Consider the following 26,031-nt stretch of genomic DNA (forward strand, 5'->3'; position numbering starts at 1 on the left):
AGCGGCTAGAGATAATGAGATGAGATGACACATTTGGAATAAAAATACTGCCCAAAAACATAAAATGGTTTCATTAATTAATTACCACATTATATTTGTAATGCTTTCAGATGATATTATATATTCTCTTATTTTAAACACTTTATATTTCATTAGGTTTTGGTTAAAAACGAATGCCATGTGACCTTATAGACTGGATTTAGCAACTACTAATGCCTTCAGCAACGGCAGTACAATTGCCTTTAGCAACTACTAATGCCTGTATCAGGGACGCGCATTACAAAGATGCTCTTCAGATTCCTTCTTACGAGTGAGTTCAGGAAAACCATGTACAGAGACAATGTTCGTTGCTGAAGAGTCTCTCAACTCACTCTTTAGCTCTAAAGGGCAACATTACTGGAAAACCCACCCCTGATCATGTGTTCTTAAAGTGGCATTCCACCATTGGATGTATTTTTTTGGCATAAAATACAATATGCTTTATGACAACATGACTAGACAGAGAAATCTTTTAGCTTCAAAATGATATATCAAACATAATTTTTTGACGACAAGTATATTCATTTTGCAACCAAAGTCACCTACCCTTTTAATTTCCGCGTGGTAGTGAAACGTGATGTCATCGGCAGGTTCCCCTTCTTGTGTACCACGTGACGAGTGACGTGGCACATATTATCAGCAATGGCGGATAGAACGCGATAAAAATAATACCAATAAATCTAGCTAACTAAAAGATTAATGTAGCCCTGTGCTATGTTTAGATTCAGTTCATTGGAAGGTTTAAATTCATGGGAGTTATTAAAGGGTTAAAATGTAAAATGAGAGAGAACGTTTGAAAGTGGAAGTGCTGGAACTTGTAAATGTCCTATGCCAATATGTTTTTGTTTCTAAGAATTTGTATTTCATTTCTGTTTCTAATAATGTGACGAATTATTTTCCTAACTTCTGATTGGTCAAGAATTGTGACCCCTGAACTGTTGCAGAGTAGGAAGTAGAGAGCGCAACACAACGTATTCAGCTCGTTGGAGGATAGTGAAGGGGACAGTCGGGTAGTTTGTCTATTCCTGTTAGCTATGCTAAAGTCTGAACTTTCCCAGGCTTTGGGGAAGATTTCTGCTGCCAAGTGTTCGGCTAGAGCATTAATGAAGCAGGGGGCTTTGCTGTGTGAGATGGGACACTTTCCTTTTGAGATTCTATGTGAGTTTTAATGACCGACTGTCGTGGAAAGCCGTTAGTGACCAGAGCAAACGCACACTAGTTTCAGTTACAGTTAGAAGGGTTGCTTCAACGTTATTGTGCTACCCGTTGGCTGTGTTTGTGAAACTACTAAGTGCTAGAATTGTCCGGTACACCGGAGGAGTTGGGATTCGTTTAGACAAGACGGTCAAAACCAGCAAACGCGGTGGGGAGACGGGACATTCAACGCTGCTGTTATCCATGCGGGAGGCACGTGATCAGCTAGGAACACGCCACGACTGGGCCCATGCTTCAGCTGCGCTACATGCAGTGAGCAAGTGAACACTCGCAACTGCTTCTTCTACTTTTTGTCTCAACGATCAGGTACAGATCATTTTCATTTTATTTAGCTCGCCGAGTGAAGCGGCCAGTGTTTATTTTCCAGGCCCCAACGCACCCAAGCGACGTTCAGGCCTGCAACTGGGTATATTTTGAGTCTCTTTAGTTATTTTAAAGCCGGCATAGTTTAGGGCATTTACATGTGACTGAGACATTTGCAGTTCGATTGCATTTCCTTGGGTTTCCTATTTCATTTCCTATTGCATTTGAAAGAGCGACGTTGACTCTAAGGACTTTGAGTTTAAAGGGTGATTTTTCATTTTAAAGGGGAACTGTGAAATCTAAAGGAGAACTTTTTCCCTTTGAAGGTTATTGTGATAAGGTGACAATATTACTGTCTTATTTGTTATAAGAGCAATTCTAAGTTTACTTTTAAGTGGTAACTAGCTCTGAGAGTGTGTCTTTTCAGTTTATTAACAAACAACAACAAGGGAGTTTCATTTCATGCTTTATTCATTTGTAATTTGATTGTAAATAATCTATTTTCTAGTAAAAGGTAAAAAGACATGTCATTTGAATTTCATTATTTCATGGTGACATTTTACTGGTTTAAATCAGTCTAAAAGGTATATTTACAGTGTATTTACAAGGTAATAGGTAACACTACTCATAACCAATCCGATAAAAACTACTGCTGTTTTATCACCATAAATGATAAGAACTCAGGGCGCCCCAAAGTTGGAAGGTTGGTTTTAGATGTTTGGATGTCATGCCAGTAATGTAGGCATGGGGGCGCTACACAAAATGGAGGCACCGCTGGGATTATGATAAATTTGTAACGCTTTTCTTTTGTACTAGTGTGTTTTGAACATTTTTGCCGGATTTTGAAATTTTCATTTTCTATCATGGCAGATAGTAAGCTACAGAAAGAGCTTATTGAGTGGTGTGACAGTGCTACTGTTGATGTTACTCATGCCATATTAGTAGTGGGGGTGGGCGAAGGTCTTGAAGTGGCTAAAATTGAAGAAGAGCTGCATACAGTACGATGCTGGGGTCGAGTGAGAGTAAGGGGGATCAAGCCTTATGATGATAGTAATGGTTTATTAGTTCTGTGTGAATGCAAAGAAGTCATCAATCCACTTGTAGTACCTCCTGAAGTCCGATCTACCGATGGCGTTGTTTGGAAGATCATTACTGCCCAACAACCCACTCCTCCTGTTCCGTCTGATGACTTTTCAGCTAAGTTGCAACGCTTTCTTATGTCAGAGGGAAAAACATTGGCCGATATTCAAACCTTGTCTACCACTGATGAGTCAGTCTTACGTGCCATGGTAGATGTAGTCAGCCGCACTACTAAAAGTCAAGCTGAGAGCCATGGATATCGCCGCCTGCGAATCTTTTCAGGAATCACTCCCACCCCTGCTGGGGAGGAATCTCTAGAATATTGGCTAGAACAGGCAATGTTAATGGTTCAAGAGAGTGAGCTCACTGAACAAGAGAAGAGACGACGAATCCTGGAGTGCTTGAGAGGCCCAGCCCTTGAAATTGTCAAGTCACTACGCCTCAGTAAACAAGGAGCCACCGCCCAAGAGTTTCTTGATGCGCTGGACAGTGCATTTGGTTCCGCTGAGTCGGCTGAAGACCTGTACTTCTCTTTCCGTCTCATTCAACAGAAGTTTGGTGAGAAGCTGTCAGATTATGTTCGGAGAATTGAACCTTTTCTGGCCAAAGTGGTGAAGAAAGGAGGTGTCTCGGCAAGTGATAAAGACAGAGTGAGAGTAGAACAGTTGCTTCGTGGCGCAATTGACTCTGACTTAATGCTGCTACAGCTGCGCTTGAAAGAAAGACGTAGGAATCCCCCCAATTTTCTTGACTTACTGTCTGAAATCAGAACAGAGGAGGAATACCAACAAACACGGAAGAAAGTGAATGCCCGTATTCGGAGTGTCGCTGTTTGTGATGACTCAGTTGATGAAGACGTAGACATAGAAGTGCTAAAAGCTGATTTTAAAGCTTTGAAAACTCAAGTGTTTGAGTTGCGTAAGAGTTCAGCTGGCGAAGGAGCTAGTGCTCATACAGCTATGCCTAATCCGAGTCACTTAGACAATGACAAGTCAGAAACTGCTGCTTTGCGAAAGAAAGTTAAGAGATTAAGCAATAAGTTGAAGTCCAAAGGAGGCAAGGCACCTGAGCCTTCAGCTACCGTAGCTGCTGTCGGGACCAGGAACCAAGGTCAAGGTTCTAGGCAACCACAAGGTTCGGGAGGTGGTGAACGCTTCTGCTATAGATGCGGAGAGGATGGCCATATCGCCACCAAGTGTTCATCTGCTGAAAATGAGAAAAGAGTAATCAAGAGACTCATAGCTTCTCTTAACAAAGCTAAAGGCAGGCAGGCTAATGAGGGAAAACAAAACAGTGAGGTCACTAACTGTTCCTCCAATAAACAGGAAGTAAGCAACAATATAAATGCTCCTCTTCCTAAAGGTCTCATTGGTCCACCTTCTACAGTGCGGGTGAAAGTGGACGGTAACCCATGTACAGCCATATTGGATAGTGGGTCCCAAGTGACCATCATCTTTGAGAAGTTTTATGAGAAACACTTGTCCGATGTACCCATCCAACCAGTGTCTGGCTTAGCCATTTGGGGACTAAGTGATACAAGTTATCCCTACTCAGGATACGTTGTAGTTGACATGCAGTTTCCAAAGGAGCTAACTGGGAAGTCAGAGACACTGTCAGTGTTGGCATTGATTTGCCCTGGGCCTAACACACCAGATCAGGTCCCGGTGATTTTAGGCACTAACGCTAACTTGTTCCACCGACTCGCTGACCTGTGTGGAAATCCGAAGAGTAAGGCTCTAGCACGGGCCATGAAAGTCAGTGATGCTGGACCTAAAAGAGACCTGGTGTGGCCTAATGTCACTGATGACAGCCCTGGAAATTGTCTGGGCATAGTGAAGTTTACGGGCCCTGACGAGTTCATCCTTACCCCTGAGGAGAGTCGTTGTGTTCCGTGTCAACTGGACTTCTGCCAGCCAGTACCTAAAGGCATAATCGTGGTGGAGACGAGTGACGCCGTGCCCTTACCACATGGTGTTATGTTCCAGCCTGTTGTTGCTCCTGCTTCTGCCATTGACCCTAATTGCTTCAATCTGTTGATTCAGAACGAGACAAAGAAGGAAGTTACAATCCCCCGAGGCACACCCCTGGGTATGGTTCAGTCAGCTGAATTGGTCAGTTCGGTCGTGAAAAGCCAGAAAGCTGAAGGAATAGATCCAAGTTTGATTGACTTTGGAGATTCACCTATTCCTAATGAATGGAAAGAGAGACTCAGGAGAAAGCTATGTCATCGACGCAACGTGTTCTCACTCCACGAGTGGGAGGTTGGCTTAGCTAAAGGCGTTGAGCACAACATTCATCTTACCGATCCCCGTCCGTTTCGTGAGAGGTCCAGACGTTTAGCGCCTGCGGACATCGAGGATGTGCGTAAACATCTCCAAGAGCTGTTAGACACTGGAGTGATAAAGGAGTCTAGGAGTCCGTACGCATCACCTATCGTGGTAGCACGAAAGAAGAACGGCAACGTGCGTATGTGCATAGACTACAGGACTCTGAATAGCAGGACAATACCCGATCAGTATACCACCCCACGCATCGACGATGCATTGGACTGTTTAGCAGGAAGTCGCTGGTTCTCTGTCTTAGACCTCCGTAGTGGTTACTACCAAATAGCGATGGCGGAAGAAGACAAAGACAAGACCGCATTCATTTGTCCACTTGGCTTCTACCAATTTGAACGGATGCCACAGGGAGTGATGGGAGCCCCTGCGACGTTTCAACGTTTGATGGAGAAGGCCGTTGGGGACATGAATTTGCTACAAGTCCTCGTTTATCTTGATGATGTAATAGTGTTTGGTGCTACGTTGGAAGAACACGAGGAGAGACTAATGAAAGTCTTGGATCGTCTCGAGGAAGTAGGCCTAAAAGTGTCTTTGGACAAATGCCAGTTCTGTCAGCCTAGAGTCAAATATGTTGGCCATATCGTCTCTGCTGACGGGATTGCGACAGACCCAGCTAAAGTCGAAGCTGTAACACAGTGGCCACAGCCTACTGACCTCAAGTCATTGAGGTCATTCCTCGGCTTCTGTGGTTATTACCGCAGATTTGTCGCAAACTACTCCTCCATTGTCAAGCCGTTAACAGACCTAACTAAAGGGTATCCCCCTGTGAGGAAAGGCAAGAAGCCAACTGTCACAAAAAATCAGCAATACTTTAAGGAGGCTGAGCCTTTTGGCCCACGCTGGACTGATGCATGCACAAAAGCCTTCCGTGAGATCATCAGACGCCTTACCAACACGCCTGTGTTAGCGTTCGCCGATCCAAACAAGCGCTACGTGCTGCACATCGACGCAAGTCTAAAAGGCCTGGGAGCAGTTTTAAACCAGGTTCATCCTGAAGGTCTCCGTCCCGTTGCATTCGCCAGCAGAGGATTGACTGCTGCGGAACAAAAGTATCACATCCATCAGCTCGAGTTTCTAGCACTCAAGTGGGCAGTGGTAGACAAATTCCACGATTACCTATATGGTGTGAAATTCACGGTGATGACCGACAATAATCCGCTCACATATGTGCTGACCACCGGGAAACTCAACGCAACAGGTCACCGATGGCTTGCTGCACTGGCCACGTATGACTTTGAAGTCAAATATCGCCCTGGGAAGGTGAATATTGACGCTGATTTACTATCTCGCAACTGGTCTGATGTTGATGCAGAGCCGTGGAAGAAGCTGTGTCAGGCTGATGTGAAAACGCTCTGTAGTCAGGTGAGCGCGCAAGATGTGTGTATGGCTGAAAGACTAGGAGTTCCTGCAGAGGGCATTCCTGAGCTCTATTCTCTTGCAACTCATCTGAATGTTGGGCAGTTAGAGCAGTTTTCCCAAGAAGACCTGCGGAGAGCTCAGCTCAGGGACACAACTCTGAAAGTAGTTGCAGAGGCCTTGAACACCGGCCACTGGCCTTCCAACGCTACTGACGGAGATGTATCTTTGCTGAAACGCGAGAGTGCAAGATTGAGACTTGAGAATGGATTACTTTACCGAGTGAGAACCAAAGATTCTGGTAAAGAACACCGCCAGTTACTACTACCCAAGGAGTTAAGAATGCAGGTGTGTCGTGCTTTGCATGATGATATGGGACACTTGGGAGTGGAGAGGACTATAGAACTGATAAGGGAAAGGTTCTACTGGCCGAAAATGAGTCAGACTGTCGAGACATACATAGGCAACTGTGGGAAGTGTGTCACGTGGAAAAGTCCATGTCCACGAGCCGCTCCGTTACATCAGATCACCTCCACAGGACCTATGGAGCTTGTGTGTATTGATTTTCTTTCTCTAGAGCCCGACTCAGGTGGATTTGCCAATGTTCTTGTGGTGACCGATCATTTCAGTCGCTATGCGCAAGCCTACCCTACTAAAGATCAACGAGCAGTCACTGTCGCCAAGGTATTGGTCGAGAAGTTCTTTGTTCACTATGGTCTCCCAGCTCGAATTCACTCAGACCAAGGTCGTGATTTCGAAAGCCGGTTGATCCAGGAACTACTGAAGACTTTGGGAATCCGTAAGTCACGGACGACACCCTACCACCCTCAAGGAGACCCTCAACCTGAGCGCTTTAACAGAACACTGTTATCTATGTTGGGAACTTTGAGAGATACCCACAAGCGCCAGTGGAGTCGTTATGTGAGTCAGTTAGTACACGCTTACAATAGTACCAAGAACGATGCCACAGGGTTTTCGCCGTACTACATCATGTTTGGCAGAGAAGCAAGATTGCCTATTGATGTGTGCTTTGGTACTGGTGAGCATGAACCAATCACTCATTCACGTTATGTGGAAGATCTAAAAAGAGACTTAAAGAGTGCTTACGAGTTAGCTGCCAAGTCTGCAACTCAAGTTCACTTGAGAAACAAGAAGAACTATGAGCGAGTTTTACGCAACCAAGTCTTAGCCAAGGGTGATCGAGTGCTCTTGAAGAACTTGGGGTTGAAGGGGAAACATAAACTGCAGAGTAGGTGGAACTCTTTACCCTACGTGATAGTGGAAAAGCTCCCTGATTTGCCTGTATACAGGGTGAAGCCTGAGACGGGGATGGGGAAGCTGAGGACTATTCACAGGGACAACATTTTGCCAATTGGGAGTTTGGTGAGAATCTCCAAGGAGTCAGATGTTCAAGAACGAATCACAAGACCTATGACTAGGAGTCAGAGGGAGTCAGGGACACGTCAATCACATGTCAAGAGGTCTCAAGACAATGCAGGTTATTCGCTGGGTGAAGAATCTAGTGACTCTGAGTCTGACTACCAGCCTATGCTAAGATGGAGATCAGAACCTGACGATCTTGAAGATCCTATCTCTGAGAGAGATCAAGAGATAGAAGTACAGAACACTGCTGATGAGCAGGACAGTGTGTCTGATCATGATGAAGAGAATGATTGTGATGTGATATCAGATATCATTGCAGACACTAGTGATGAAGCGGCTGATGCTGCCGATGAGGTAGAAGCGCCTATTGAACCAATGTGTAGAGCAGAACCTGCAAAACATTCTCCCATACGAGTGGACAAGGAAGTCCAACCCCAGAGAACTTCCCCTAGATGTGAAAAGAGGGCTATTAAGCCAGTTATCAGACTAACATATGAAGAGGCAGGGAAGCCTAAAGACCAGCCTTTGACCATAGTGCATAGGGGTGTGGTCATAAAGATTGGCTAGAAGGAATTTTTCATTTAATCTCTTGTTTCATTTGATTTTGTGTTTCATTCATGTTTCATGGGAACTACGTTTCATGGGGACATGTAACCCATTTAAGTGGGGGAGAGTGTAGCCCTGTGCTATGTTTAGATTCAGTTCATTGGAAGGTTTAAATTCATGGGAGTTATTAAAGGGTTAAAATGTAAAATGAGAGAGAACGTTTGAAAGTGGAAGTGCTGGAACTTGTAAATGTCCTATGCCAATATGTTTTTGTTTCTAAGAATTTGTATTTCATTTCTGTTTCTAATAATGTGACGAATTATTTTCCTAACTTCTGATTGGTCAAGAATTGTGACCCCTGAACTGTTGCAGAGTAGGAAGTAGAGAGCGCAACACAACGTATTCAGCTCGTTGGAGGATAGTGAAGGGGACAGTCGGGTAGTTTGTCTATTCCTGTTAGCTATGCTAAAGTCTGAACTTTCCCAGGCTTTGGGGAAGATTTCTGCTGCCAAGTGTTCGGCTAGAGCATTAATGAAGCAGGGGGCTTTGCTGTGTGAGACGGGACACTTTCCTTTTGAGATTCTATGTGAGTTTTAATGACCGACTGTCGTGGAAAGCCGTTAGTGACCAGAGCAAACGCACACTAGTTTCAGTTACAGTTAGAAGGGTTGCTTCAACGTTATTGTGCTACCCGTTGGCTGTGTTTGTGAAACTACTAAGTGCTAGAATTGTCCGGTACACCGGAGGAGTTGGGATTCGTTTAGACAAGACGGTCAAAACCAGCAAACGCGGTGGGGAGACGGGACATTCAACGCTGCTGTTATCCATGCGGGAGGCACGTGATCAGCTAGGAACACGCCACGACTGGGCCCATGCTTCAGCTGCGCTACATGCAGTGAGCAAGTGAACACTCGCAACTGCTTCTTCTACTTTTTGTCTCAACGATCAGGTACAGATCATTTTCATTTTATTTAGCTCGCCGAGTGAAGCGGCCAGTGTTTATTTTCCAGGCCCCAACGCACCCAAGCGACGTTCAGGCCTGCAACTGGGTATATTTTGAGTCTCTTTAGTTATTTTAAAGCCGGCATAGTTTAGGGCATTTACATGTGACTGAGACATTTGCAGTTCGATTGCATTTCCTTGGGTTTCCTATTTCATTTCCTATTGCATTTGAAAGAGCGACGTTGACTCTAAGGACTTTGAGTTTAAAGGGTGATTTTTCATTTTAAAGGGGAACTGTGAAATCTAAAGGAGAACTTTTTCCCTTTGAAGGTTATTGTGATAAGGTGACAATATTACTGTCTTATTTGTTATAAGAGCAATTCTAAGTTTACTTTTAAGTGGTAACTAGCTCTGAGAGTGTGTCTTTTCAGTTTATTAACAAACAACAACAAGGGAGTTTCATTTCATGCTTTATTCATTTGTAATTTGATTGTAAATAATCTATTTTCTAGTAAAAGGTAAAAAGACATGTCATTTGAATTTCATTATTTCATGGTGACATTTTACTGGTTTAAATCAGTCTAAAAGGTATATTTACAGTGTATTTACAAGGTAATAGGTAACACTACTCATAACCAATCCGATAAAAACTACTGCTGTTTTATCACCATAAATGATAAGAACTCAGGGCGCCCCAAAGTTGGAAGGTTGGTTTTAGATGTTTGGATGTCATGCCAGTAATGTAGGCATGGGGGCGCTACATTAACTCAAAATTTTTCGCAATTTTTTTTGGCCCTCATATACGAGGAGAAATGACTCTCTCACTTTGGGGGTCCCCTCCTAGAACTGCCACCTTATTGTGGTGGAGGGGTTTGTGTGCTTGAATGATCCTAGGAGCTATGTTGTCGGGGGCATTATGCCCCTGTTAGGGTTTCCCAAGGCAGACAGGTCCTAGGTGACAGGCCAGACCAAGAGCAGTTCACCAAAAAAACCCCTATGGAGAAAAAATCCAGGACCGTGACGTCGCCCGGTAGGACGCAGCCGGGGCCCCACCCTGGAGCCAGGCCTGGGGTTGGGGCTCGTATGCGAGCGCTTGGTGGTCGGGCCTTTGCCCATGGGGCCCGGCCGGGCTCAGCCCGAAGAGGCGACGTGGGCCCGACCTCCTGTGGGTTCACCACCCACAGAGGTAGCAGTAGGGGTTTGGTGCAGTGTGGATTGGGTGGCAGTCGAAGGCAGGGGCCTCGACGACCTGATCCCCGGACACAGCGGCTGGCTGTTGGGACATGGAATGTCACTTCGCTGGGGGGGAAGGAGCCTGAGCTTGTGCGGGAGGTTGAGAGGTACCGGCTAGAGATAGTCGGGCTCACCTCCACGCACAGCTTGGGCTCTGGAACCCAGCTCCTCGAGAGGGGCTGGACTTTCCACTTCTCTGGAGTCGCCCGTGGTGAGCGGCGGCGGGCTGGTGTGGGCTTCCTTATAGCTCCCCAGCTCAGCCGCCATGTGTTGGAGTTTACCCCAGTGAACGAGAGGGTCGCCTCTCTGCGCCTTCGGATTGGGGAGAGGGCTCTTGCTGTTGTTTGTGCCTACGGGCCAAATAGCAGTATAGAGTATCCGGCCTTCTTGGAGTCCCTGGGAGAGGTACTGAGGGGTGCTCAGACTGGGGACTCCATTGTGCTACTGGGGGACTTCAATGCTCACGTGGGCGATGACAGTGACACCTGAAGGGGCGTGGTTGGGAGGAACGGCCTCCCCGATCTGAACCCGAGTGGTGTTTTGTTATTGGACTTCTGTGCTAGTCACAGTTTGTCCATAACGAACACCATGTTCGAGCATAGGGGTGTCCATAAGTGCACGTGGCACCAGGACACCTTAGGTCGGAGGTCGATGATCGACTTTGTAGTCGTGTCATCTGATCTCCGACCCTATGTCTTGGACACTCGGGTGAAGAGAGGGGCTGAGTTGTCAACTGATCACCACCTGGTGGTGAGTTGGATCCGCTGGCGGAGGAGGAAGCTGGACAGACCTGGCAGGCCCAAACGTATGGTGAGGGTCTGCTGGGAACGTCTGGCCGAGCACTCTGTTGGGGAGGTCTTTAACTCCCACCTCCGGGAGAGCTTTTCCCAGCTTCCGAGGGAGGCGGGGGACATTGAGTCTGAGTGGACCATGTTCTCTACCTCCATTGTGGACGCAGCTGTTCGGAGCTGTGGCCGCAAGGTCTCCGGTGCCTGTCGTGGCGGCAATCCCCGAACCCGGTGGTGGACACCGGAAGTAAGGGATGCCGTCAAGCTGAAGAAGGAGTCCTATCGGGCCATGTTGACCTCCGGGACTCCTGAGGCAGCCGACGGGTATCGGCAGGCCAGGCGTGCTGCAGCTCGGGCAGTTGCGGAGGCAAAAACTCGGAACTGGGAGGAGTTCGGGGAGGCCATGGAGAAGGACTATCGGTCGGCCTCGAAGAAATTCTGGCAAACCGTCCGGCGCCTCAGGAGGGGGAAGCAGTACTCTGCCAACACTGTTTACAGTGCGGGTGGGGAGCTGTTGACCTCGACTGGGGACATTGTCGGGCGGTGGAAGGAATACTTTGAGGATCTCCTCAATCCCACCGTCATGTCTTCCACTGAGGAGACTGAGGCTGATGACTCAGAGGTGGACTCGTCCATTACCCAAGCCGAAGTCACTGAGGTGGTTTGCAAGCTCCACGGTGGCAAGGCACCGGGGGTGGATGAGATCCGCCCTGAGTATCTCAAGTCTCTGGATGTTGTGGGGCTGTCTTGGTTGACACGCCTCTGCAACATCGCGTGGCGGTCGGGGACAGTGCCTCTGGAGTGGCAGACTGGGGTGGTGGTCCCTCTTTTTAAGAAAGGGGACCGGAGAGTGTGCTCCAATTATAGGGGAATCACACTTCTCAGCCTCCCAGGGAAAGTTTACTCCAGGGTACTGGAGAGGAGAATTCGACCGATAGTCGAACCTCGGATCCAGGAGGAACAATGCGGTTTTCGTCCTGGTCGCGGAACACTGGACCAGCTCTATACCCTTCATAGGGTGCTCGAGGGTTCATGGGAGTTTGCCCAACCAGTCCACATGTGCTTTGTGGATCTGGAGAAGGCATTCGACCGTGTCCCCCGTGGTATTCTGTGGGGGGTGCTTCGGGAGTATGGGGTTCGGGGCTCTTTGCTAAGGGCTGTCCGGTCCCTGTACGAACGGAGCAGGAGTCTGGTTCGCATTGCCGGCAGTAAGTCAGACCTGTTCCCAGTGCATGTTGGACTCCGTCAGGGCTGCCCTTTGTCACCGGTTCTGTTCATAATTTTTATGGACAGAATTTCTAGGCGCAGCCAGGGGCCGGAAGGAATCCTGTTTGGGAACCACAGGATTTCATCTCTGCTTTTTGCGGATGATGTTGTCCTGTTGGCTTCTTCAAACCAGGACCTTCAGCATGCACTGGGGCGGTTTGCAGTCGAGTGTGAAGCGGCTGGGATGAGAATCAGCACCTCCAAGTCCGAGGCCATGGTTCTCGACCGGAAAAGGGTGGCTTGCCCTCTCCAGGTTGGTGGAGAAGTCCTGCCTCAAGTGGAGGAGTTTAAGTATCTCGGGATCTTGTTCACGAGTGAGGGAAGGATGGAGCGTGAGATCGACAGGCGGATCGGTGCAGCCTCCGCAGTGATGCGGTCGCTTTACCGGTCCGTCGTGGTGAAGAAGGAGCTGAGCCAAAAGGCGAAGCTCTCAATTTACCGGTCGATCTACGTTCCGACTCTCACCTATGGTCATGAGCTTTGGGTAATGACAGAAAGAACAAGATCGCGGATACAAGCGGCTGAAATGAGTTTCCTTCGCAGAGTGGCTGGGCGCTCCCTTAGAGATAGGGTGAGAAGCACAGTCACTCGGGAGGAGCTCGGAGTAGAGCCGCTGCTCCTCCACATCGAGAGGAACCAGCTGAGGTGGCTCGGGCATCTTTTTCGGATGCCTCCTGGACGCCTCCCTGGGGAGGTGTTCCAGGCATGTCCCCCCGGGAGGAGGCCCCGGGGAAGACCCAGGACACGCTGGAGGGACTATGTCTCTCGGCTGGCCTGGGAACGCCTCGGTGTTCTTCCCGAGGAGCTGGCCGAGGTGTCTGGGGAAAGGGAAGTTTGGGCTTCCATGCTTAGACTGCTGCCTCCGCGACCCGGTCCTGGATAAGCGGAAGAAGACGAGGCGAGACGAGACTTTGGGGGTTTCCTGGTCTAAAAACAGACCGACACATGGTACACAAGAAGGGGAACCTGCCGATGACATCACGTTTCACTACCGCGCGGAAATTAAAAGGGTAGGTGACTTTGGTTGCAAAATTAATATACTTGTTGTCAAAAAATTATGTTTGATATATCATTTTGAAGCTAAAAGGTTTCTCTGTCTAGTCATCTCATCTCATTATCTCTAGCCGCTTTATCCTTCTACAGGGTCACAGGCAAGCTGGAGCCTATCCCAGCTGACTACGGGCGAAAGGCGGGGTACACCCTGGACAAGTCGCCAGGTCATCACAGGGCTGACACATAGACACAGACAACCATTCACACTCACATTCACACCTACGCTCAATTTAGAGTCACCACTTAACCTAACCTGCATGTCTTTGGACTGTGGGGGAAACCGGAGCACCCGGAGGAAACCCACGCAGACACGGGGAGAACATGCAAACTCCGCACAGAAAGGCCCTCGCCGGCCCCGGGGCTCGAACCCAGGACCTTCTTGCTGTGAGGCGACAGCGCTAACCACTACACCACCGTGCCGCCCCTGTCTAGTCATGTTGTCATAAAATATATTGTATTTTATGCCAAAAAAATACATCCAATGGTGGAATGCCACTTTAACAGATACAAAGATGTTAACAGGAGGCACAAGATTCTGGGGTTGTTTTGTTTGTTTGCTTTCAGGAAACTTTTCAGAAAGACAGGCCCATAAATACTTCAGGTTTAAACACTAATACAAACACAGATATGGATATTCAGAGGACCTTCTAGATACAGATGATGCCATGATGTTAGACTGTTATTAAACACAATACAAATAGGGAAAATCCAAAAGAGTCATCAAAAGCAAAGGGTCTAAACACAGCAATGGCAATCACAAACTTAACATGACTCTGAACTTTGCACTGTGTAAATGTATGTGCTGGTCGAATGTAATCTACAATGAGGAAGGATTATCTGGGGTTAAACTTTTCTGTGTTATGACCCATGCTATGGACTGTGGCTTTAATTACTGGATTAATAAACAGAATTCTGGACACACATGCACTTACTGTATATCCTTATTGCATATTGCACTGATTCTTATTTACATGACTCTCTTCTCTGTTTAAGGTGAATCTCCTCCAGTCTCTCTGATCATCAATCCCAACAGAACTCAACACTTTACTTCTGACTCTCTCTCACTGAGCTGTAACTCTACTGACCAGAGTCGTTCTACTGGATGGACGGTGAGACGATACACACACAGTGAGGGAGTGTTAGATTGTTCTCCATGTAAAATCAGCTCCCTCTCCACATCCTACACTGGAGTTTACTGGTGTCACTCTGAATCTGGAGAAAACAGGAATCCTGTTAACATCACAGTGCAGCGTGAGTCTTCATGTAGTGTGTTTTATTATTAAAGGAAAAGGGAAATGTTTCATTACCGAATATTCAGAACTCTGAGTTTCCAACTGGGAAAAACTGTTCAAGAAGACAAAAACATCTGGATTTTTTTCTCTCAGTACATTCCCTGTAATTTCTGTAATTCTGAGTATGGATATGTTTATGCTGTTACTTTCCAGACTGAGTACGAGTCCATGCTTACAGATACCCACACTGATAATGAAATGAGTATTTTATTGAGTATTAATCAATCAGGGATGTCACAAAGCATTTTATTTCTCTCTGTTTATGCTGATTGCTGCTGTGCGCAGTGAACTCATTGTGCTTGGTTTCTGATTAATATGTTCTGGTATTAAAACAGTGTTTGTAATAGAGAGTGCAAGGTGGCAACCTGAGTCATATCAGTGAGTTTGGTGATTTAGAAATGTGCTGTGAATTTCACCTTCACTCACAAGTAAAGTGTAGACGGTGTGGAGCGAGGGGAAAGCAAGTGTACATGGCTCAGTGCTCAGTGCTGTCATGTGTGACAGTTTCTCTCCCGTCTGTTTGTATACAGGTTATTTATAAATTCAATATCGATCAATGAGAGAAAACAGTTATTTATTTTGTAAATGTGGTTTTCTGTGTTGTAGATGGTGCTGTGATCCTGGAGAGTCCTTTCCATCCTGTGACTGAGGGACATCCTCTGACTCTACGCTGTTTATATTGGAACCCAAAGCCCTCAAACCTCCGAGCTGATTTCTATAAAGATGGATCAGTCCTCCAGACACAGACTACAGGAGAGATGATCATCCAGAAGGTCTCAAAGTCAGATGAAGGTTTCTACCACTGTAAACACCCAGAGAGAGGAGAGTCACTGAAAAGCTGGGTCTCAGTCAGACGTGAGAAACCTGGTGTGAATTTATTTTTATTTGATTCTAGTTTTAATAACATGGTTTAGTTGTACAGTGTTTAAAGCTTAAATTCTGCTCTCTTTCTCTCCTCAGTCCCAGGATTTAGATCCAGTGTTGGAACAGCAGGAGTGGCTGTGGGTTTGGGATTTTTGTTCATTGCGTTACTGATCTTAATGATCCTGCTGTGGTCCTACAAAAGAAAGAAAGGTCTGATAACTGATTTAGCGATTTTATGTTGAATATAGTCAGAATTTCTCAAGAAAAAATAAAATTATGATGCGTCACATAATAGTTTGATTGTTTTTTGCAAATTCTCAGTAATTAATGTGGGTGTGAGATCTGTCATACTGAACCCAGTTTAATAACAGAATCTGGATTTTTGTTAAATCATTAAGTTTAGTTGTAAATATGACTTTACTACAGGTTGTGCAGTTCATACATGTAGTTTCACTCCTCTAACTCCATATTGTTATTAGAATTGTATCATACTCTCCCTGTTCATTACGCTGTAATCAGGGCTGTGTAAAATAAAGTGTTTCTGTTCCTATTTACACCCTGTTCAGATGTAGAATCTGTCTCCCTCTATAGAAAAGCAGCAGAAAACCAATCAGACATCAGATCAGAATCAGAGGCGGTCAGGAGCTGAAGACTCTCAGGCAGGACACACACCACTTCAGGCTGGTCAGACACTGTCTCAGTGACTGTTTATTTCTACATTTATTCACAGAAACTCACATCTTTCTTTGAAATCCATTGTAAAATTATAATATAATATTTTATTTGTTTGAAATCTGTTACATTTTGTAATCTACAGTCACATTTATAACAAATTCACTTAATCTTTGTTCTTTTTTCTGTAGGAACTGAACACATTTACGACACTGTGGCTCAGGCAGATACGAGTGGAACAGGTACAGTGGTGCTTGAAAGTTTGTGAACCCTTTAGAATTTTCTATATTTCTGCATAAATATGAGCTAAAACATCATCAGATTTTCACACAAGTCCTAAAAGTAGACAAGGAGAACCCAGTTAAACAAATGAGACAAAAATATTTCACTTGGTCATTTATTTATTGAGAAAAATGATCCAATATTACATATCTGTGAGTGGGAAAAGTATGTGAACCTTTGCTTTCAGTATCTGGTGTGACCCCCTGTGCAGCAATTACTGCAACTAAACGTTTCCCGCAACTGTTGATCAGTCCTGCACACCGGCTTGGAGGAATTTTAGCCCATTCCTCTGTACAGAACAGCTTCAACTCTGGGATGTTGGTGGGTTTCCTCACATGAACTGCTCGCTTCAGGTCCTTCCACAACATTTCAATTGGATTAAGGGCAGGACTTTGACTTGGCCATTCCAAAACATTAACTTTATTCTTCTTTAACCATTCTTTGGTAGAACGACTTGTGTGCTTATGGTCATTGTCTTGCTGCATGGCCCACGTTCTCTTGAGATTCAGTTCATGGACAGATGTCCTGGCATTTTCCTTTAGAATTTGCAGGTAAAATTCAGAATTCATTGTTCCATCAATGATGGCAAGCTGTCCTGGCCCAGATGCAGCAAAACAGGCCCAAACCATAATATTACCACCACCATGTTTCACAGAGCCCTGTGATGACCTGGCGACTTGTCCAGGGTGTACCCCGCCTTTCGCCCGTAGTCAGCTGGGATAGGCTCCAGTTTGCCTGCAACCCTGTAGAAGGATAAAGCGGCTAGAGATAATGAGATGAGATGAGATGTTTCACAGATGGGATAAGGTTCTTATGCTGGAATGCAGTGTTTTCCTTTCTCCAAACATAACCCTTCTCATTTAAACCAAAAAGTTCTATTTTGGTCTCATCCGTCCACAAAACATTTTTCCAATAGCCTTCTGGCTTGTCCACATGATCTTTAACAAACTGCAGACGAGCAGCAATGTTCTTTTTGGAGAGCAGTGGCTTTCTCCTTGCAACCCTGCCATGCACACCATTGTTGTTCATTGTTCTCCTGATGGTGGACTCATGAACATTAGCCAATGTGAAAGAGGCCTTCAGTTGCTTAGAAGTTACCCTGGGGTCCTTTGTGACCTCGCCGACTATTACACGCCTTGCTCTTGGAGTGATCTTTGTTGGTCGACCACTCCTGGGGAGGGTAACCATGGTCTTGAATTTCCTCCATTTGTACACAATCTTTCTGACTGTGGATTGGTGGAGTCCAAACTCTTTAGAGATGGTTTTGTAAGCTTTTCCAGCCTGATGAGCATCAACAACGCTTTTTCTGAGGTCCTCAGAAATCTCCTTTGTTTGTGCCATGATACACTTCCACAAATGTGTTGTGAAGATCAGACTTTGCTAGATCCCTGTTCTTTAAATAAAACAGGGTGCCCACTCACACCTGATTGTCATCCCATTGATTGAAAACACCTGACTCTAATTTCACCTTCAAATTAACTGCTAATCCTAGAGGTTCACATACTTTTGCTACTCGCAGATATGTAATATTGGATCATTTTCCTCAATAAATAAATGACCAAGTATAATATTTTAATCTCATTTGTTTAACTGGGTTCTCTTTATCTACTTTTAGGACTTGTGTGAAAATCTGATTGTTTGAGGTCATATTAATGCAGAAATATAGAAAATTCTAAAGGGTTCACAAACTTTCAAGCACCAATGTAGCTTTATTTCATATCAGACATTTCCTCTTACATTAGGTGACTTAACTGTAGATTAACTTGATACAGTAAAGTACAGAAGTGTCTTGTGATTAACACACTGCACTGTGTTCAGGTGAAGCTGCAACTGAGAGCAGCGAAGCCACTTACGCAAAGGTCACGAAGAAAAAGAAGGCAAACAGGAACAATGGTAGAGTGTTTTTAATGCTGGGACATTTCATGCATTTGTTGAGAAACAAAGTCAGCAAATAACACCTGAAATTTTCAGCACATTCAATAATTTAATACATAAACATATCAGGATCCAGGGTCTGCATTTTTCCTCCAGATCAGAAGAATCAGTTCCATCACAGGCTCCATTAAAAGCAGTGATGTGATCTACCGAGTACAAGTCATAAAGATATCGCACATTAAAACCCTTTAGTGCATAAGATGGGTCTAAATAGACCCGGCAGAGTTTAAAATTTTCTATATCTTTATCATAATACATTTTTTTTGCTCAATACTCCATTAATTCCTCAATTGACTTGTTTATGTCCCTTAGAAAGCTTCATTTCATTTTTGGCATCATTGCATTTTACGTAAAAATACCTTTTTTGTTAATACCCCTTTAATGCATAACATGGGTCTAAAAAGACCCGTATTCATTTTCTATGCAATTTCACCAAAGGCTTAGTTTTTCTTAGCTATATTGTAAAATGATCTTGATTCCTCATGCAATAATGCATCTTTTTATGATTTATGGAGTATTTATTCCCAGCACCAATACTTAATTTTCATACTTTATGGTTACTCTTTGAAGTAGAAGACATTTTACATAATTATGTATTATTTAGACACATGGATCTAAAAAGACCCGCTTTCATTTTCTATGTAATACTGTTCAAGGATCAGTTCTTTGCAGTATTTTCTTTGGCAAAAATGTATAGCAGTCCCAGCATTTTTCTGTCTACCTAGAAGACCCACATAGGGGCCATTTGGCCCGACCGCTTTTCCCCAATACACTAATCACTCATTTTGTTATGGTAATGAGGCTGTTAGTGGCAGTGTGTGGGGTGAGGAGGTCACATTTCACACACTTCACACTTCAGTGGTGAAGTCATGTTGGCTACTTCTGTGTGAATGTGAGAATGAGGAATAAAAACACATTCTATTCTAAAATGTGAACATGTGAATGTCCCATGTGACCATAACGACTCATGTGACTGCAACCAGACAATTGTTTGATGGATAAATAACTCAGTGCACATGGACTATCGCTTCAGTTCCCTCAAGAATTTTGTGGTGAAAGAAGCTCCTCTCCAAGGAACGAAGATGCAGAGATTCAACATTCAACAGGCATTGTAAGATTTCATTTCTAAGCTGTAAGGTAACTAACAGCCACATTTCCATAACAAAATGAATGTCTACAGGGAGGACTTGGGGCCAATTGGCCCTCTTGTGGGTTTTCTAGGTAAAAAGGCCAAATGGCCCCTGTCTGGGACTTCTAAATCATTCAAAATTACAATTATTTCATATCTGACTTATGATATTTAAATTATTTAAAAGTATAAAACAATACATTGATTCGGAGCATTGCATGAAAAGAGTTTATTCAAAGACTTACTGTAACAAGAACTTATTTTCTGAATGACATATTCAGAAATAATTCTGAATGAATATAATTCTGATTCTATAATTCTGAATGAATTCTGAATGAATTCTGAATGTTTTACATAAAACATGTAAAACAGTAAAATGACTGTGACTGAGATTGTAAAATATGAATACTAAACAGTAAATTGATAATGTCAGTGAACCACTATAAAACGGACCTGGTATGTAAATACACTAAGTAAAACTGCATATAATCATGGGAAAAGGTCAGTATTGACCTACATTGTTACAGCTTTCTCAGTTCTTGCACATTTCACAAATCACCTGAGTGAATTTGTGTTCTTTGCACACAGGCCGTGCACATCGGGAGCATGAGTGAGACACTTTTTTTGTCTCGCGCATAGGGACACAGGCTGCACCTCTTTCTCTTACTCTGCAAGACACGGTTTGGCTCCTGTGGCTGGATGAACTGCCTCTGTAAGCCACACATCTCCATTGCCTGAATGACATGCTTCTGCAGATGGAGACTGGTCTCCAGTCGCCTCCTCATGTGAGGCATGATTAGCTCTTGAGCCAATTCCTTGATGAAGAGGCGCCGGGCATTTGGCACACCACCCATATAATCAGGGTGATGTGCTGTAAAAACAGTGAATGCGTTCAGAGCAGCAACATCGACCACATTTTGCCAGAGCACCATAGGCCACCTCCTTGTTCGCCGCTTTGATGTGTATGTTTGGACCATTTGGTCCATGAGATCCACGCCTCCTTTGGTTTTATTGTAGTACTGTATGACCTCTGGCATGTCATTTTGGAGTTTTGAAGTTCTGATTCTTCACAATCAACAGGTCAACAGTGATCAACAGTGGTCCGCAGTATTTGTGTTCCTGACTGGAAACAGTTGCAAATATATTTTAGTTCCTAATGTGAGTCACTTTAGATCCATGTCTGCAATAATAGATCAATTATTTGTCTGTGCTTGTTTATAATATATAAAATAAATAATAGTGTTGTACATAGAAAACTACCTAATTTATGACATTTTAATCCATTTCCTATTTAAAATATAATAATTGTGGAAGTTGTAACTGGAAAAAAACAACAACAACTTACATTTCCATTATAAATGAATGCGGGTCTTTTTAGACCCATGTCTAGAAATTAGTGTAGTAATTCCAAATCCATGTAGAAAAATAAAAAATCACTTTCCTTACATTAAGGAGTACCTAAATAATTACTTTTATAAGTATAATGGGATTAATTGTATTGGTTTTAGAAGTTGTGAGAGTGAATATAACATTAATGCTTGGAATTACATTGGAAATGAATGCGGGTCTATTTAGACCCATGTTATGCATTAGTGGGAGTTCGATAGCTTATGCATCAAATTAAAAAGATGCCACAAACTGAATGATAAAGGAAACTAAAAGAGTTTAAAGGAACAGTCCACCGTACTTCCATAATGAAATATGTTCTTCTCTGGATTGAGACGAGCTGATCCGTACCTCTCCGAGCTTTGCGCGACCTCCCTGTCAGTCAGACGCGCTGTCACTCCTGTTAGCAATGTAGCTAGGCTCAGCATTGCCAATGGTATTTTTTGGGGCTGTAGTTAGATGCGACCAAACTCTTCCACGTTTTTCCTGTTTACATAGGTTTATATGACCAGTGAAATGAACAAAGTTCAGTTACACAAATTGAAACGTGGCGATTTTATATGCTATGGAAAGTCCGCACTATAATGACAGGCGTACTAACACTTTCTGCGCGCTTCGACAGCGCATTGATACTTTCACTCCTGAGTGAAGGTATCAATGCGCTGTCGAAGCGCGCAGAAGGTGTTAGTATGCCTGTCATTATAGTGCGGACTTTCCATAGCATATAAAATCGCCAAGTTTCAATTTGTGTAACTGAACTTTGTTCATTTCACTGGTCATATAAACCTATGTAAACAGGAAAAACGTGGAAGAGTTTGGTCGCATCTAACTACAGCCCCAAAAAATACCATTGGCAATGCTGAGCCTAGCTACATTGCTAACAGGAGTGACAGCGCGTCTGACTGACAGGGAGGTCGCGCAAAGCTCGGAGAGGTACGGATCAGCTCGTCTCAATCCAGAGAAGAACATATTTCATTATGGAAGTACGGTGGACTGTCCCTTTAAAGATTTACTCTTTAAAAAAGCAGCTCGTGTTCAGTGTAGATTTAGCCAGAGATGGATCATGACTTGTGTTTCTGTTTATGAGTGATGTATTACACGGCTAAAGATCACTGGGATGGTTTTGTTCTCTGCTACTCCAGGTGCTGATGCTGAACAAGGTGCAGGTGTTGGTGATGTGACTTATGCTGAGATTGAACTAAAACCACCAAAAAAATCGAAGAAAGTAAAAGGTAGAGTGAAATAATGAAAATGTATTTTGTATCATGGATCATCTGCACACTACTCTTGTTTCATGCTATGATGTCACGAACAAAACAGTCACTGATGTGCTGTTACAGGGAAACGTCAAGAACAGGATAGTGTGAAGTAGTGGATTTTCATTTCCTATAATAGCACATCCCTGAGGGTTTTATTCCCCCAGAGCCAGGCCAAGATTTTATGGGGCCCTAAGCAGATTTTGATTTGGGGCCCCCACCACCTCGGCACCGCTGATACTATTGACTGTTGTTGATGATTGATCGTTTGCATATCTACCATAAATCTAACATACCCATTTTCAATTTTATTAGTTGTACAGGTAGCTGTGGTTGTTGTTTTTTTTTTATCATACCAGTGTCAACCTGGCACGGTTTTGCCCACCTCTGGGTTGAATTTTCAAAGGTAGCAATCTCATAAGAGTGGTCTGGTGTTCATGTGCACTTTAATATTGAAAGTGATACAGTACTAAGTGGCAGACTGAATGTGGTGGACTGAAAAGTAACAGAATAAACCAGCAGACAGTGCACTTTTTGCTGCATTTTCAGTCGATGCTGAGGAGAGGATTGGAACCCAAGTTTAATCTGACATCCGTTACAGTGCACGTGCGTGAACATGACACCAACTTTGACAGAGGCAGTGAGAATTGATTAACCCAAAAGGCTTGGCTAGGCAGCCCGTTATCATAAAATAATTCAATATTAGGTTTACTGTTGACATAATACTAATGCAGCTCAAACAATTAGAATACTGTGAAAAAGTTCATTTTTTTAAATAATTGAATTCAAAAAGGTAAACTTTCATATCTATATTCATTACACAAAGTGAAATATTTCAAGCCTTTTTTTTGTTTTAATTTTGATGATTATTAGATTAGATTTCACTTTATTCATCCCACATCGGGGAAATTCATGTGTTACAGTAGCAAGAAAATGTCATACAGATAAATAACATTGAAATAAAAATTAGGCAAACGAAAGATTAAAGGATATGGGACATGGATTTTTACCTGGGCATAATTATGTATAAAGGACATAGGAAATGCCATCTAAATCACTGCAGGGCGTCAAAAATGTGAAAATCATCACATTATTCAAGTTTTTCTATACATCAGCGTAAAACAAGGATTCGTTAATGAGCTAGGTGGTCACGTGACCCGTGACGTCACAAAAACTTTCCAAGGAGCCAGCGCTTGGGAATCTAATGTAAACAGGTTACCGAAATGGACGCCATCGACAGTGACATTCCCGATGTTTCACAGAGATGTGAAGTTAGACCCTATCAATTCGAACCGATAGCTGGAAATTCACATGAACATGGATCTTGTCTTTACTCTGACGGGTCAGATGATTCTGAGAGAGAGAGTTCATTCAGCCCTCATGAAACTGAAAGCGGTCGGCTGGATAACACTTCCTGGTAAGTTAAAAACAATTCTGCTCAAAGGCTAATGATCTGTTGAAAGAAGTATTATTTTTGTATCATACATTGAAAGTTCATCATAGATCTAGCTAAAGTCCGTTGCAAGCTAGTTTTTTTTTGCTGATATTTTTCGAGATTGATTGAGATACAATGCTTCCAGAGTCCGAGATGAAAACATTCAAAATGGCGAAACGAGTCAGAATTATGATAATCAATAATTGATACACCCAAAATTATAATACTAATCCTTACCTCGGCTTTCAGTCGCTTAGCGCAGAGGTCTTCAACAGGGGGGTTGCGAAATCGCACCGGATCACTCATATCAACAAAAATATTCCTGCCCTGTCCCCTGGCCTCCATGCAGGGATGCAAACAGGGATGCATCCAGCGTGCCTTTCGGCGGATGCCGCCTTTTTCACGGCTGAATCGCGCAGATCCGATTTAAAAAAAAATAAAATAGCGATGTTGGTTCATGGAACATGAGGCATGAAGTGTAAGGATGAGAGAGAGGCGGTTTGGGTCGGGAAGCTGCGCGCATTTGTGCAGCCTGGCGCAGGTGTGCGCGGCTTCCCGATTTGAACTGTTTTTTTTTCTCATCCTTATGCTTCCTGTTTCATGAATTAATATCGCTCAGTACCTGAGTATTAATGTTGAAAGAATCCTCAGTGAAATGGTCCGAATACAGTTTGTGGGAAACAGTAGGTGCAAAGTTTTTTTCAACAGGTGTTCTGTAAAGTTGTCCTACCAAGCCTACTGCGCATGCGCAGGTGAGCCCACACTTTCCTCAGCTTCGGGTCCTTGGGGAATGCAAAAAAACTTACTCCAGGGCATTTCCCATTGGAATTATTGCAACCATAAGCAGCACAATACACCATGATGTCCAGTGTATGATGTCCAATGTACTTTAAAGACTATAAAAACAATTTTCTTGTCATCCACTTCTCCATTCATCTACCCGCTTGTGCTGTGCCCGAAAGTTTTTGTGACGTATGATCACGTGACAGCGGCTCTTCCGGTTGCAAAAAATGCATATTGGAAGTCGAGCAGAAATGCCATATCATCACGAATATAATGATTTTGCTGAATTTAATAGATTATTTTGTATTTGTTGATGCAATTAATTCACATTTTTAATGGAAAGAAACTGATATAGCGTGCTTTTATGTTTCATGTCCCATATCCTTTAAATACAGAGGGATATTTGCATTATCTACCGTGAAAAAGTATAGAAAAATTGCCTTATTGAGAGGCTCGGAAAAATTGCACATTACAGGGAGACTCTGCGTGTAATATATATGTATGCATAAAAATAGTTTAAGGCCTATATTATTGCACATAATTGCATCGATGAGAGATGGCAGAGGTAGTAGTGGTGAAGTAGTGCAAGTATAACGACAAACAGGTTATTGGTGCTACATTACAAGTTGTGGGTGTTATACAGTCTGACAGCAGCAGGTATGAATGACCTGCGGTATCTTTCCTTCTTACACTGTGGGTGTAGCAGTCTACTACTAAAAGAGCTGCTTAAAGCCCCCACAGCCTCATGTAGGGGGTAAGAGGGATTATCCATGATTGATGTCGGCTTGGCTAACATCCTCCTCTCACCCACCACCTCAATGGAGTCCAGAGGACAGTCCAAGACTGAGCCAGCCCTTCTGACCAGTTTATTAAGTCTCTTCCTGTCCCTCTCTGAACTTCCACAGCCCCAGCAGACCACAGCATAGAAAATCAGTGATGCTACCACAGAGTCATATAAAGTCCTAAGCAGTGTCCTGCACACACCAAAAGACCTCAGTCTTCTCAACAGGTGGAGACTACTTTGGCTCTTCTTGTACAGGACATCTGTGTTATTAGTCCAGTCTAGTTTGTTGTTGAGGTGAACACCCAGGTATTTGTACTCCTCCACGATCTCAATGTCCAAACCCTGGATGTTCACTGGTGCAATTTGAGGAGCAGTCCTTCTGAAATCGATCACCACCTCCTTCGTCTTGCTGGCGTTGATGCACAGGTGGTTCAGTTCGCACCAGGCGACAAAGTTGGTGATGACCTCTCTTTACTCCAGATTGTCCCCCTCTGACACACGTCCAACGATGGCTGTATCAGCTGAGAACTTCTGGAGGTGGCAGCTGTCCATGTTGTAGCTGAAGTCAGATGTGTAAAGAGGAAAGGAGACAGCACTGTACCCTGTGGGGAGCCCCTGTGCTGTAGACTACCACATCAGAGACAGTCACAGAGCCTCACATACTGTGGTC

At 44.0% G+C, this 26,031-nt stretch overlaps 1 protein-coding gene across 1 annotated transcript in view; it reads left to right on the plus strand.

Moving 5' to 3' along the window:
• LOC132882153 (Fc receptor-like protein 5) overlaps window positions 1-26,031 on the plus strand; it is a 202,018-nt gene that overhangs the window by 172,433 nt on the left and 3,554 nt on the right. Inside the window, exons 10-16 of the mRNA XM_060915425.1 lie at window positions 14,537-14,794; window positions 15,442-15,700; window positions 15,788-15,909; window positions 16,291-16,383; window positions 16,563-16,613; window positions 18,472-18,546; window positions 22,246-22,335. Coding sequence (XP_060771408.1) covers window positions 14,537-14,794; window positions 15,442-15,700; window positions 15,788-15,909; window positions 16,291-16,383; window positions 16,563-16,613; window positions 18,472-18,546; window positions 22,246-22,335 — 948 coding nt within the window. The remainder of the gene's footprint in view (window positions 1-14,536; window positions 14,795-15,441; window positions 15,701-15,787; window positions 15,910-16,290; window positions 16,384-16,562; window positions 16,614-18,471; window positions 18,547-22,245; window positions 22,336-26,031) is intronic.

Source organism: Neoarius graeffei, chromosome 1 (genome assembly GCF_027579695.1).
Source record: "Neoarius graeffei isolate fNeoGra1 chromosome 1, fNeoGra1.pri, whole genome shotgun sequence".
NCBI classification, from domain to species: Eukaryota; Metazoa; Chordata; class Actinopteri; order Siluriformes; family Ariidae; genus Neoarius; species Neoarius graeffei.